Source organism: Mus caroli, unplaced genomic scaffold (assembly GCF_978045245.1).
Source record: "Mus caroli unplaced genomic scaffold, Mus_caroli_1 scaffold_8, whole genome shotgun sequence".
NCBI lineage: Eukaryota > Metazoa > Chordata > Mammalia > Rodentia > Muridae > Mus > Mus caroli.
The window spans coordinates 22418887-22432540 of NW_028227263.1; the positions used below are offsets into that span (position 1 = coordinate 22418887).

The 13654-nt window shown below is 46.2% G+C and overlaps 1 protein-coding gene across 1 annotated transcript in view; it reads right to left on the reverse strand.

Annotated features, from left to right (window-relative positions):
- Window positions 1-219: 219 nt before the first annotated feature.
- The window catches only part of Lcmt1 (leucine carboxyl methyltransferase 1), a 52991-nt gene continuing 39556 nt past the window's right edge, over window positions 220-13654 (reverse strand). The window contains exons 7-11 of the mRNA XM_021167664.2: window positions 11996-12116; window positions 8798-8899; window positions 7682-7773; window positions 2385-2482; window positions 220-442 (exon numbers count right to left, since the gene is read on the reverse strand). Coding sequence (XP_021023323.1) covers window positions 420-442; window positions 2385-2482; window positions 7682-7773; window positions 8798-8899; window positions 11996-12116 — 436 coding nt within the window. The 3' untranslated portion in view covers window positions 220-419. The remainder of the gene's footprint in view (window positions 443-2384; window positions 2483-7681; window positions 7774-8797; window positions 8900-11995; window positions 12117-13654) is intronic.

The window sequence follows — 13654 nt, forward strand, 5'->3', positions numbered from 1 at the left end:
GGAGCTCCAGCATCCGTAGCAGGTCAAGGGCTAAGGGTCACAGCCTGTGAGGTGTTGCAATAAAGAGCACAGGGAGGAGTAAATTCCCAAATGGATTCTGACTCACGGGGTAAACCAAGGTCCAAGTTAAGACTCAGGATGCAGGATTTTAGCTGCCATGGATTTGAACCCTGGCCCACCCCAGAGAGCAAAGAATGTCACTGGACAGATGCAGCAGAGTCCGACACAAATGGCAAGTGAGATTTATTTAAACAATGATACTGACAGGAACAGGATCTGGTATGACCACCTTTGTAACCACAGGTTCCAGATGTGCAGCAGGACCAACAAAGGCCGTGAGGCTGCACATCTCTCAGGAGGCCCTGGCACTCCCTCAGCTAGAGCCTTCACCTTCCACCTCAGCACGAGCCTTCAGCAGATCAATAGGTTATCTCCCTCAAACCTAAGGGGGAAACAGAGATGCTGTCAGACGCTGTGGCAGAGTAAAAGAACCAGGGAGCGTGCACACTGGCCCCGGGCACCAGAACGACTCACTGCTGGACCTCACTCTCTTCCTGTGTGAGGCAAGATCGTAGAAGGAAGTGAAAAGTCAGGCCAGCTTTTGTTTATGGGTGGCTTAAAACAGATTTAGAAAGCATTTCATAACACTTTATGAGCTCTCTGCAGTAAATGTCCAAAATTTACTAACTGCTGAACTTTGAACAAACACAAAGAGGGTTCTTCACCTTGTGCTGACACACCAAAGATGCCTGACCTCAGAAGGTTTACTATCCCGACCTGGGTGTGGTGTGCACACCTGTAAACCCAGCACTCGGGAGGCTGAAGCACAAGAACCAGTTTGAGGTCAGCCTGCACTTCAGAGTGAGCCCACCCTGTTCCCAAAGCACAACAAAAACAACCACCCAAACAACAGTTAGCTTAAACTCATTAGCAACCTCTCTTTCCAAACGCTTGGGGGGGCTAAGTACATCTGACCTAGCCTTAGGATAGAATTTAATACACTCGTTACAGTTATGTTCATTGAGAAGGCTCCTGTCACACGATTACACTGAAAAGATGCAGGGCTCCGGCAGCACAAGGGCAGGGTGCAGGCCAGGAGTGTCCCACCCTTCTCATGGCTCCATCAAGTCAGGTGAAGCACAGCTGGAATTCTGGGAGGAATGCCAAGTTTAAGGTAAGGCTGCACTGACATGTCTTAAAACAATCAAAGAAAAATGGCAATTAATTTTTATAAATGTCAACAGATAACTAAACAGCAGTGTCTAGAGACCAGGAGAGGAGCACCACTGGAGGCCACCTGAGGCCAGGCCATGGGGCCTGCTGTGCTCTGCTTTTCCTAAGCTTCCCAAGTCCCAAGTACAACTTCCTTTATACTTAGGAGAGGTTCTGATATAAAACACAGCAATAAAGGGCTTTCCATCCAAACCACATTGGTGGGACTCCATGGGAAGTTAGGGGCCCAAGAAGGCTGTACAGTCACTGCCTGCCTGTCAGGGGTTCCTCAGGTCACATCTGTGGGAGGTACCAGGGACCTGGAATCTGATGTGGTCTCGCTGGACTATTCTGAAAAATCAGTCACTGGGAAGCAAAAACAACAGTGGCAAGAGTCTGCAGAAGCTGGGTCGAAACATGGAGAGTCAGGTGCCAAGGTGCCTGTCTAACCATGGTCTTCCCTGCCTCTGTCAGGGAACTACACCTTAACCCTAGACAAGGAGAGAGAAACTTCCCGGGAAGCTGAGCAGGTCCATTTATCTATCTATCTATCTATCTATCTATCTATCTATCTATCTATCTATCTATCTATCTTCATGTGTGTTTGTTTGTTTATTTATTTATTTACTTACTTACTTTTATGTGTTTTGCCTGCACATGTGTCTATGTGAGGGCAACAGATTATCTGAAACTGAAGCTACAGACAGTTGTGAGCTGCCATTTGGGGGCTAGGAATTGAACTCAGGACCTCTGGTAGAGCAGTCAGTGCTCTTAACCACTGAGCCATTTCTCCAGCCCCTGAGTGGGTCTTTTGGACACCAAATGATCCACATGTTAGTATCTAGTAAACCGGGCTCTGAGCTTGTGGAGGGTAAATAAATGCTGGTTATTTATATTACAATTATTACTTTAACTCCTCAAGGTTTTCAACTTTCCTAACTGCAGAAACCCCTTAGCTGGTGGGACAAGGGCTGGCTGGTTATTTGGGGAATTGCAGTTTAAAGGAGTCACCTAATCTGTGCTATTAAAACCTGAAGGAGGAAACCATGGCTTCTCTGGACACACTGTGTGCACGCATAGGCATTTCTCTAGTTCTCTGAACCTGACCTTCCAGGAGAGGAAGGCGACCCTGCCTTCAGGCCCAAGCGAGAGAAACCCGATTGATCTCTTACCCAGCTCCTGGCCGCCTCGGGTGGCCCAGCACAGGCAGTAATGGCGCATGAGCTGCTCCAGGAGCTCCATCTCATCCAGGAACTCGAGGGATTCTATTCTGTGCAGGAATCACAGAGTTAGAAAGGAAGCCGCTGACCCACAGTCCTGACGCCTTCATGACACTACATGGAAAGGAGCTGGGTACAAACTGTGCACGCTGTGGCTAAGACGAAGGGAGGGGTGACATGGCTCAGCAGTTAAGAGCACTGCTGCTCTTCCAGGGGATCCAGGTTCAATTTTCAGCACCCACCCAATGGAGACTCACACTGTCCTAACTCTAGTTCCAGGAAATCTGGTGCCCTCTCTGGCCTCTGGGGACAGGCACCAGGCACACACTGCATGTGTGCAAAACACTCATACGTGTGAAAATAAATATATTTTCAAAAAGAAGAAAGAGGGCTGGACTTTTAGTGCAGGGGAACAGCACACACTTGTGCAAGCTACAGACACATGCACTTCTTTCTTTTCTTGAAGAAAGAAGAAGGAGGGTAAGGAAGGAGTGGGGGGGGGCAAGGGAGGCTAAGAGGAGAAAGGAAGAGGAGGAAGGATTATTTATCTCAAAAGTCAAGACAAACAAACCAGAAAGATATGCTCATGGAAAAGGACCAATTTCTTTGCCCTATAAAGAGCTAAAACTTCAGTATGAAAAACTATTACAATAATTTAAAAGATGAAGAAGAAAGATCATTCCAATAGAAAAGAAAAACAAATATAAATAAAGACACAAGATAGTTGTCTTAGGGGTACATTGCTGTGATGAAACCGTATGACCGAAGCAAGGTGAGGAGGAAAAGGTCTATTCAGCTCACACTTGCACATCACTGTTCATCATCATGGTGAGTCAGGGCAGGAACCTGGAGGCAGAGCTGATGCAGAGCCACAGAGGGTGCTTCTGACTCAACTGCTTCCCAGGCCTTTCTCAGCCTGCCCCCACCCCTCCCCACCAACCCCACATCCATCAATCACTAATTAAGAAATGCTCTACAGCTGGATCTCTTGAAGGCACTTTCTCAGTTCCCTGCTCTCAGGCTGACATAAAAGTAGCCATCAGGATAGTTTTCAACTCTCAGACAGACTAAGGCTGAAAGCTGGACAGAGAAGAAAAGGCACGTTGTCAACTGCTAGTGAGATGACAAAGCAAGACTGCCTTCCTGGAGGGCACTTTGGCCTCTTTCACATGAAGAACATCCTCTGACCCCGCCTCTTAAGAATTTACCCTGTGTCACAGATACATGGCTAAGGACATGTCTACAGCACCACAGCTCCAGCCTAGGAACAAGCAAAAACTGAACTACAGAGGACCGTCTGAATGAACTAAAACAGGCTCATACATCAGGTCTCTAAGCCAAGCTAGGAACCAGTGCTTGTCTCTGTGGGTTAGCAGGGCAACACGGGGTAACTTCCAAGACTAGCGCTGAGCTTTACAGAAGCTGTTAGCACAGAATGTGTGCTTAGTATACAACCATTTGGGGGACATGGAGTAACCTGGAAGATGCAAGCAAAGCTAGAAAAGGGAGTTGTCTTAAGAGGTAGGTAGTAAACAAATGGGCAGTGAGCGACAGACAGGCTTCCCTTTGGTTTTTACTCTGTAATTCTTTGTTAATTTGAAAAATCAGATACATAGTATGACTTTACCAAAAAAGCATTTTAAATGTGAATAAATATATACAGAAACATGTACAAACAAAATGGCAATATTCCTTGTACTCTCTCCACAGGAATATGGTCACATTGTGAGGGAAACCGAGGCAAAAACAGAGTATCAGAATGACATACACAAGGGCCCACACCCCTCCTGTGTGCAACAGCCTCTGCTAGGAATCTCCGCAGGGCACTCTGTGTGTGCACGTGCATGTGTCTGTAGCTGTGTGCTCATCCCTATCACGGCCCGTGAGCCTAAGGACCACATCTGGAGGGAGAGCGACTCTCCACAATGTACTGTGCTTGCTTCCCAAGCACTCTTACTTAGAGGCATCCCACGTGGTTTGAGTAAGATAAACCTGAAGGCCCAGCTGTTAGGGGATTTGTGCCCAGGGCAGTGCTGCTGAGAAGTAGTGGAGCCTTTAAAGGACTTAGCAGGAGGAAGAGACTGGTGGCTTGTCCCCAAATAGAACTGTGAGGTTCTAGTCCCTTTTTCGTCCTCCCTTTTGTTGCAAAGTCATGAGGTCATGTAACTTTTGCTCTAACATGTTCCTGTCATCATCATGTGACCTCACAACAGGTCAAAAGTAATGAACGCTTCCCACCAGTCGCAAACTTGATGCCTCTAAAAGTCTGAGAAAAATAAATATTTTCACTTTATACAGCGCTGTCTCAAGAATTTGTTATTAGTAACAGAAAGCTAAGTAGTGTAGAAGATTGGTAAGACATGTAAGTACGACATGCTTTGCTGCTGCCACAGACCTGACTGCTGGACAGCCTTTGGAGTTGCTGTACTGGAGGAGTGCAGGAAGTGTAGAGAGGCAGGCCAGGGCGAGGCTGGGATGCTGGTAAAGAGCAGACATTAGGGCAATGCCAGGGAAGTTTATGGTGGAAAGGAACTGGACATGAGACCAGCCTTGTCACACTGTGACAAACAAACTGACTGCATCCTGTGTGGACTGAGATGAAAAAGAACAGACTGGTTTGTCTGGTGCAAAGCACGTGGTCCATAGCAGCAGGACTGTTCACAGTGAGACTCAGAGCCAAAGCACTAGAGTGGAAAGGTTGGAAAGAATGCAGCCCAGCCTGGAAAAAGACTGCTTTGCAGGCCGGGGTGGAGCTGCTTCCTGCTCTTCAAGTTGTCAGCACTCACTCACTCCAGAGGACACCTAAATCCCAGCACCCGAGCTGGGCAGCTCACAACTGCCTGTAAAAATAGCTCCAGGGGATCTATGTACTCGTCTGGCCTCACAAACACCCCCACAAGTGTAGCATATGTAACAGACACATACACAAAATTAAAAGTTTTTAAATGGTCAAGTTAATTTTTATTGTCAACCGGTCACAACTAAGAGTCGCCTGAGAAGAACGAACCTTAGAGAAATTGCCTAGATCAGATGGCCCTGTGGGCATGTCTATAGGACACTGTCTCCACTGCTCACTGACGTAGGAGGACCCAGACTACTATGAGAAGTACCACCCCTAGGCAGGTGGTCCTGGGCTACATAAGAAGGGGAGCTGAGCATGGACCCGTGATAGAATGAGCCAGTAAGCAACATCCCTCTGTGGTTTCTGCTTTAGTTCTTGAGTTGCTGCCTTGACTGCCTTCAAGGATGGATTACAACCTGGAAGTGTAAGCCAAATAAACTCTTTTTCTCTCCAAGTTGCTTTTGGTTTGAGCGTTTAATCACAGGAACAGAAAAATAACGAATACCAACACCAACCAACAAAGATATAGCCTGGACAGAAAAGAGACAGGATAGGTTGGCCCACGGTACAGTTACTAGAACCTGAATAAAGAAACCGTTTTCCAGGAATCACAGGAAGGACACTGCAGGACCACTCAGGTCCTTCCCAGATAGCACAGCCCCAATCAATTCAGGTGCAAACGCATCTCCTCTCGAAGACTTTCCAGATGACGATGGGCACCCTGCCTGCCGACAGTTGCCTGGCCATGAGAAGACAGTGTGCTCTGCTACATACATTAATACAGTCCCAAAGTGATGGCCAGCTAGCTGTGGGATGACTCTCCACACTGGGAAGCAAAACACCCCTTCTCTAAGTTGATTTCAGATGTGTCAGTGCAACAGATGCCGACTAACAGAACAGCCAGGGCAAATAAAGTTCCAGAAAAGAGAGTGCAGAGCCTAATGGAGCTTCCAGAATGGAACAGCGATCACTGACAGACTACAGCACAACTATGAGGCTGTTCACTAGCACGTGGGCCCCCAAGAACGGGAGTGCTCAGGGCCTGTTTTGATCCCATATCCCTCGTGCAGATAAAACCCGTGTGACACCCAGAGTTAAGAAACCTGTTCAGGGTAAACAGAGCAAAGCCCATCTCCTGTCTCTGTTAGGGTGACATGTTGCTGTCTGTAAAAGGCTATGGCTGCATGGGACAAAGGAATGCCTGGAAGAAAGTTACCCTCCCTGTGGCTGATGTTCACCACGGATTCCCCGATGACAGTCTAGAATGAAATTTGCCAAAGCAACTGCATTATAAACGCCAGACCAGGGAATGTTCAAAACATTGCCTTGATGTGTATCCAGTGGAAGCCAGCCTCACAAGAAAGCAGTTTCCACGAGAATCCAGAAAGCACCAGCCTACAAGACTACATTCCCAAGGTATCGCTGCCTAGATAACTGATACTTAGACACAAGAAAAAAGAAAAAGTTAAACTTTTTAAAATGTCAGTAAGTTCTGAGCAAGAGCAAGGTCAAAGGTTCTTGATGTTGTAATAGACCCCAAACTGTATGTAGCTCTGGGTCTCCAAAGGAAAGGGGAAAGGACAGAGAGAAAGCACAGAGTAAGAAATGAACGAAGTAGGCACCAACACAGATGATGTAACCTCGCACTGTTAATGGAGACACTAAAACAAATAAAACACAAGACCATTTTACAACTTCTTCAAAATTACCATAGTCCCAGTTAGTCTTCTGTACATTCATATGCAAGCCTATGTACATGTAAACAGGATGTGAAGACCTCAATATGTTGATACTACAAATATAAATATGATTCATTAAGCTTTAAAAGGGGAGTGTGACTTCTGTGACCACGGTGTACAGTATGACCTCACTGATTTAGAAGCCCGAAGTTTATGTATCAGTAAATATGTGTGTAGACACCATTGGAGAATAAGCCCAACTTGTTAATGAGCACTAAGTACAGTGTGGCTGCAGAAGACCAGCCCTCAGCATGAAATGGTGTTAGAACAGTGAATATAACTTTCTTTCATTACAAAGGAAGAGTCCGTTTAAAGGTGTCATCTAAACCCATTAAGGGATGCCATTTATAAAGATGACTTTCCTTGAAGTCATGGCAGCAGCATCTTCTCTCAAAGACAGGGATTACACAAAGACAGGGATTACATAGTTTCCACAGCAGAGGCGGCTCTGAAAAATTTCTGGGTGTAACTGCTTATTTAGGTTCGAATCATTTGCTTTGACAAAGGTGCTATCTCAGCCAGTGGCTAATGAGTTACTCTTACAAGCTCCTACCAATGTTTACCTTATTTCAAAATAAGTCTGGTTAAGGTTATCTTTGTGTTCACGTTAAAGAACAGTCAGCCTTTGACTCGCAATCGTCAGGAGCCTGGGCTCGGCACTCACATACCTGTTTACCTCTGCCCGAGGTAGCCCACTGTACAGCTCCATCATGTTCACTGCAGACGCTGTCTCCCACCCATTCAACAGCAGCCGTTCCTTCTGGAAGGGGTAGAGACACACGGAGGACTCAAATCGCTGTGAGAGGCGTCCTGCTTTTCATCTCTCTTCTCAGGTTTTCATGTTTTGTATGAACATACAATGTTTTCATAGGGAAATCCACCAGAGTGTAGAGACACCAAAGACATGCTCTTCCATCAACAACTGGTGTTTGTTTGGTTGGCCGAATGACTAGCTGCTGCTTTCAGAGTCTTGCCATGTAGACCAGGCTGGTTTTGGAACTTGCTAGTCTCAAACGTGATCTTTTTGCCTCAATCTACCAAGCAGTAGGATTACAGGTGTGCGCTTCTACATTCAGCTTAAGTAACATGCCATTTAGTAGTCATGTGACAAAGTTTACTTAAAGTGAAAGGTATCGGCCATTATCTCCAGCAAATAAATGATTGTTTTTAAAAAAGGGACTCCTACAGATTAATCAGATACACAGCTATGCTAACCATCTATAAAGTGTAGATCATGGAGAGATGCCAAATCAAACACACCACCTGTAAAACATGGCTTTAACCTGCCAGGGGAGACTGACGCTGGTCTGAGAGTCAGGCGTATGAGGAGCTATGCTGACTTGTGAGAAGGGAGCACGGTGACATGGTCCACACTAGGAGGTTCTTTGACAAGTATTTAGGATGAAACCATGACTAACCAGTATATGTCTAAAATACTCTTGACACCTCCAACAAACAACACTGTGGGCGAGACCATGAGCTATTTATTACCGGCAAAACAGTGATAATCACTGAAAAGGTATGGCTGCTTACTGCACTGTTCCTTCTACTTTTATGCTTGGGTGAAATTTTGTAAAATACTAAGTCAAGTGTACAAAAGATCTGCATAGCAAAAATAATGCACCGTAGGAAATGTTAACTTGTATTTTCATATCAAGGAGACAGGGAGGACTTGAGGCTTCCTACATAGGCACCCTCTGTGCCTGATCACAGACACAACAGGGCTTCTCGGGGTACACCTGCCACCGAGTGTCCTGCTTTGCTGGCTGAGGGAATGCTCTGACCTGTGACTCCAGTGATTTGCAGGTTTCCACTCCTGCCAGGTCACAACTTCGCCTCCGGAGGTTTTCAATCATGATCTGCCCAAACCGGTCGTCCATGTTGACCTGAGACGGGGAAAAGCTGGTTAGCCACAACCTTAAAGATCTGCCCTAAATAAGCAGAGCACAACGTCCGGTCAAGGCTGACATCTGGTAATACACACAGGAGCAGCCCGAGAAGGTGTGGGACACGTGACACAAAGCTGAGCTGGTGCACCCTACAAAGGGCAGCACACACACTTCCGTGCCCACCTAGTACAACAATCCTATTGCTGGCAGAGGCTCACATACATGTGCCAAGATGCAATGCTACCTGGAACTGGAAGAATATGGAAAGAGAGACCTATTAAGTTCCATCAATTCTATTACTTTCATAAAATGACATACCATACGGCTTCCATGACTTTAAGATACTCTCTTGAGAAGCAGAGTACAGGACTGAAGAGCACTCGCAGGTAAAGTCGCTTGTTGCCAAGCTTGACCACCTGAGTTCAATTCCCAGGACCCACACGGTAGAAGAGGACAACTCCCAACTCCCACAGGCTGTGTCTCCCCCCACCCCCAACATTCACCACATACATGCACAAACATATACAATAAATAAATGTAAAGAATAATTTTGTAAGAAGAAGCAAGGCTTAGAGAAATGAACAGAATGTTCCTACCTGTCTCCCCTGCATTTAAAAACATAAAACACATCAGGCAGCACTGTGTCCCTGACAGAAGACTAAGACCTAGGGTCAGAGAGAGATTTGCTTGTCTTGTTATATAACCAGTCTTATATTCCTGAGACTGTCTCTTGCCTAAATGGGCCTTAAACAGGTGTTTTTTCTGCCTCAGTCTCCAGAGAGCCAGAAGAAATGGTGTTACTGTGGGCAATCATAGCATAAACACCAATCCTCTGTCAGGTACAATTAACTTATGTACGTGCACATATGTTGGAAGACATGATGTCACTGTATGCTGTCATAGTACACACAGCAGTCCTTGTTCACATGCAAGCGAACACAAAGGAATCACTTTACCTATAAGACCCACCCCTGAGGCAGACTGTCAGCAATGCTATCCTCCCTCATTTGCGTCAGGACAGAAGGCGTCAGAAGAAGAGAGCACAATCTTCATTTTATGAATGACGGCTTGAATCCTGCCTTGACAACAGCTGTGACCCTGAGAAGACTGGACGGCTTAACTGTCAGGGGAGACTAACACCAGCCTTATGGATTTCTATGGTAACGAAACAAGCAAATACATGGAAAACTGACCCAGTGGTACCCAGCACAGAGTCCTCGGAAAGCACAGTGCACTGTTATCACGCAGTTACCAACATGGCTTTGTCGCTGTAAACAATTAACCAGGAAACCACACAGACAACTAATCTACACTGTTGATTCAAGTTAAACTCCTACTGACAAAGGGAGAATGGTGGGAGCTAAACCAGCTGACAGACAGCTGAGCTGGTGCCATCGAACCGGGCCTAGTCCCAGGCGTGCTCCTGAGTGAGAAGCCTTGAGTCTGAATCAACCTGGCATCTCCCAGAGTGTGCTAGATAAATGCTCTGGACAGAGCAGAGGCAAGGCCAGTGAAAGCACACACAGGACATATGGCAGTCACTCTCCATGCATGTATGCCATAGAAGCAGACCATGCCCTGGCTGCAATCGTATTAAGAGAGAAGCTGAGGGGCTGGCTTCCGTGGCCAATGCTCCTGGACACATGGCAGCAGTTGTAGATGGGAAGGAAGAAAGTCAGCTAACCAAGAACCAACGACTCCAGAACTGGAGAGGGAAAGGAAGAAGCAATTCCTAGTCTAGCCTAGACCTGTTTATACTTGTGTTGCTCTTACATACAATGAAATAAAAAGGAAATGATGAAGTGGACGAGGTAGGGCTATCCAGTGAGATCCCATTAAAAAGAGAGATTTTTTTTTAAAGCCAGTTACTGTGGTATGCATTTGGTATCCCAACACTTGGAAGTAGAATGATTACCCAGGGATGAGTCTAGCTTGGTTCTACATAGCAAGCTCCCAGCTAGAAATTCTGAAACTCTGTCTCAAAACTAAGTAAGTAAATAATGGCAACAGCTAGCATGCATTGTGTGTAGCATCTCAAGGATTTCTTCAACAGCAGAGAACTGTGGTAGAGATGCAGCTTCATGGTGAAGTCTTCTACGCAAGCATGAACATCTGAGTTCCATGCTCAGGACCAATTTCAAAAGCCAGTCTGGCCACCCGACACTATAATCCAGTACTTGGGGGTTAGAGACAGGAAGATCGCTAGAGCTATACGGCCATTCAACCTAGCCAATGAGCTGCAGGTTCCAGGTTCCATGAAAGAACCATTTCAAGGGAACGAGGCAGAGGGCAACAGGGGCCTCCACATGGTGGATATGGGTGTGTAACCTCGCCCGTATCCCCAGCAGTAAACAACTAGCGCTCAGAAGAATCTGAACAGCACACACTTACTAGCTGAGGGGCAGTGGCCCAGGTGTAAACATACACACTAACTCTTGTGTTCCTCACACTAGGAAGCAGGGGCATTACTACTCTCAGGCAAGGAAACAGAGGCACAGAGAGTATGTACCCACAGAAGACTGGGGCTCAAGCTGGATCCTTTCAAAGCTCCGAAAGGGCCTTTTCTGTAGCCACTGGAGCAATGTCAGTGATTACTGACTATAGGAATAGAGCACTTTATACTTACAGTCCTGTATACCAGACTTCTCTTACAAAATTAGGAGCTCTTGCCACGCTAGGTCGAATGCCCACATGAAACTCCTGTGGCTGGACCTAAGGAGTGGCCACTCCAGGCCCCTCAGTTCCCAACCTCCACACCATCACACAGTCAATGTCTTCTGTTCACCTTCCTGCCTGCCTGTCTATAAGGGCCTTGAAGCTTGCTCTTCCTTCTAATATGGCCGAAATTATTTCAAACCATGTTCTTCAAGTTTGTTAATAATATATGATAAAATAAAAATTTGAAAACTTTCCTGGAGAATCACGGTCCAAAATCTCTGCTAAAAGCTGGGGGTTAGTCGGGAAAGCAGGAGAACAGGGCTGCTAGAACAGACGGGTGAAGCACACGTGTGGCTGTAACAGAAGGAACTGAACAAGGACTGAGGCAAAGCTCCTCTGGAAGCCCACATGGAAGCCGCCTCTCAGGCAACTTACCTGCTCATAGTTTATGAACATGGCTGTCTCAAAGCTGCTGGCTGCCCACTTTAGGAGGTTGGCTGACTGCTCTGGAGTCATGTAAACCAGCACACATTCAGTTATCAGGAGTGTTGGCAATCTTAAGGAAAAACAAAGGAGGTAAATGTGTTTTCATCAAGATATCAACTTATGCAAACATCACAGAGCTGGTGTGTCATAGCCAAGAAATCCAGAATCAGCACGCGGCTTGATCCATGTCCAGTACAAGTGTCGAGACACAACTATGGAAAGGAGAACAAGGAGCTATGGTCTGTCTATCTTAGGAAAATAAGTTCCGGACATGGGGCAGACTGTAGAAAGGAAGACAGGTCTGCTGCTGCTGTGTGCCTACTGTCCATGGGCAACAGAACCCTGTAGTCTCTCCCATCACGAGAGATTATTCTCCTAGCCTGGAACTGGGGCTGTGTAGACCTCTGTTCTTGTCAAAGGGCAGCAGCAAACAGACAGTGTGGAGATCACACACACACTGAGCATGACCTGTTCCTACAATGGAATCCTGACAAAAATGAACGAACTCCAAAAAGCCAGGGAATGGGAAGAAAATGAACTGCCAGCTAGCCCATCTGCTGGTCACTCAAGTGGGACCTGGAGCTATCAGCAGTCTTGGCCAAGAAAGAACTGCAACTCACAGAATCCTTAGCAACATGTGAACTGTTTGAAACCTCTGAGCTGATATACACAGAGATTACTATGTTCATTAACAGAATCTAATCCCATTAAGTGAAGGTTTGCCATAAGGAGATGAAAAACAATGGCTAAGAGTATAATTCAGTGGTTCAGAGCTTGCCTAGCATGTATGAGGCCCTAGGTTCCAACCCAAAACCAAATACAAAATAATTGATTTAAAAAGCTGAGCACACTGTCATTTCAAATGGTTATATTCTTCGAGAAACTGTTAGTATGCATTGATCTACCAGATACAAAGTAACAATACTTTATGACACAGGAAAAACAATACATTTCTAGAGTTACCCAGGAAGTATAATTCTTTTTGTAATATATTTTGTACAATTCCACACACATATGCCTTGCATATTGGGTACCCTCACCCACTCTGTTACCCCTCCCCTTCCCCACTTCCAACAAATCTCTTTCACTTCACCTTTATTCATTTTGTTTTAAGTCCACCAAGATTCACTAGGGCCACCTGTGTGAGCATGGGTTTCGAGCTATCTGCTGGAACCTGATGTGCTCAGCAGCACAGCTACAACTATAAACAACCATCACTCCTTTTCCAAAATCCATCGATAGCCAGTAGTTGGGGTAAAGGGTAGGGCTCTGTGAGCCCCTCCTCCTTCCTTGACGGGTTGTTGAGAGAGGGAGTCAGTCCTGTGTGGAGCAGTGCAGGACACCAGCTGGTGTGAATCAATGGTGTGTCAGGTCTGGCGGGACAGCATTTCCTAGCCCTTTACCCTTTCGTCTGGCTCTTACACTCTTCCCAGCCCCTCATCTATAATGCATCCTACGCCTTAGCAGGGTGGTATGAGTGGCTTGTTTAGGGTGAGCCCACATCGTCACACTGCCAAACACTCCTTGTGTTTCTAGAACATCTCCACTTGCCTTTTCTAAGTTCATTCACATTCCTTCTCAGACTCCTTTGCGAGATCCTCATTTCCT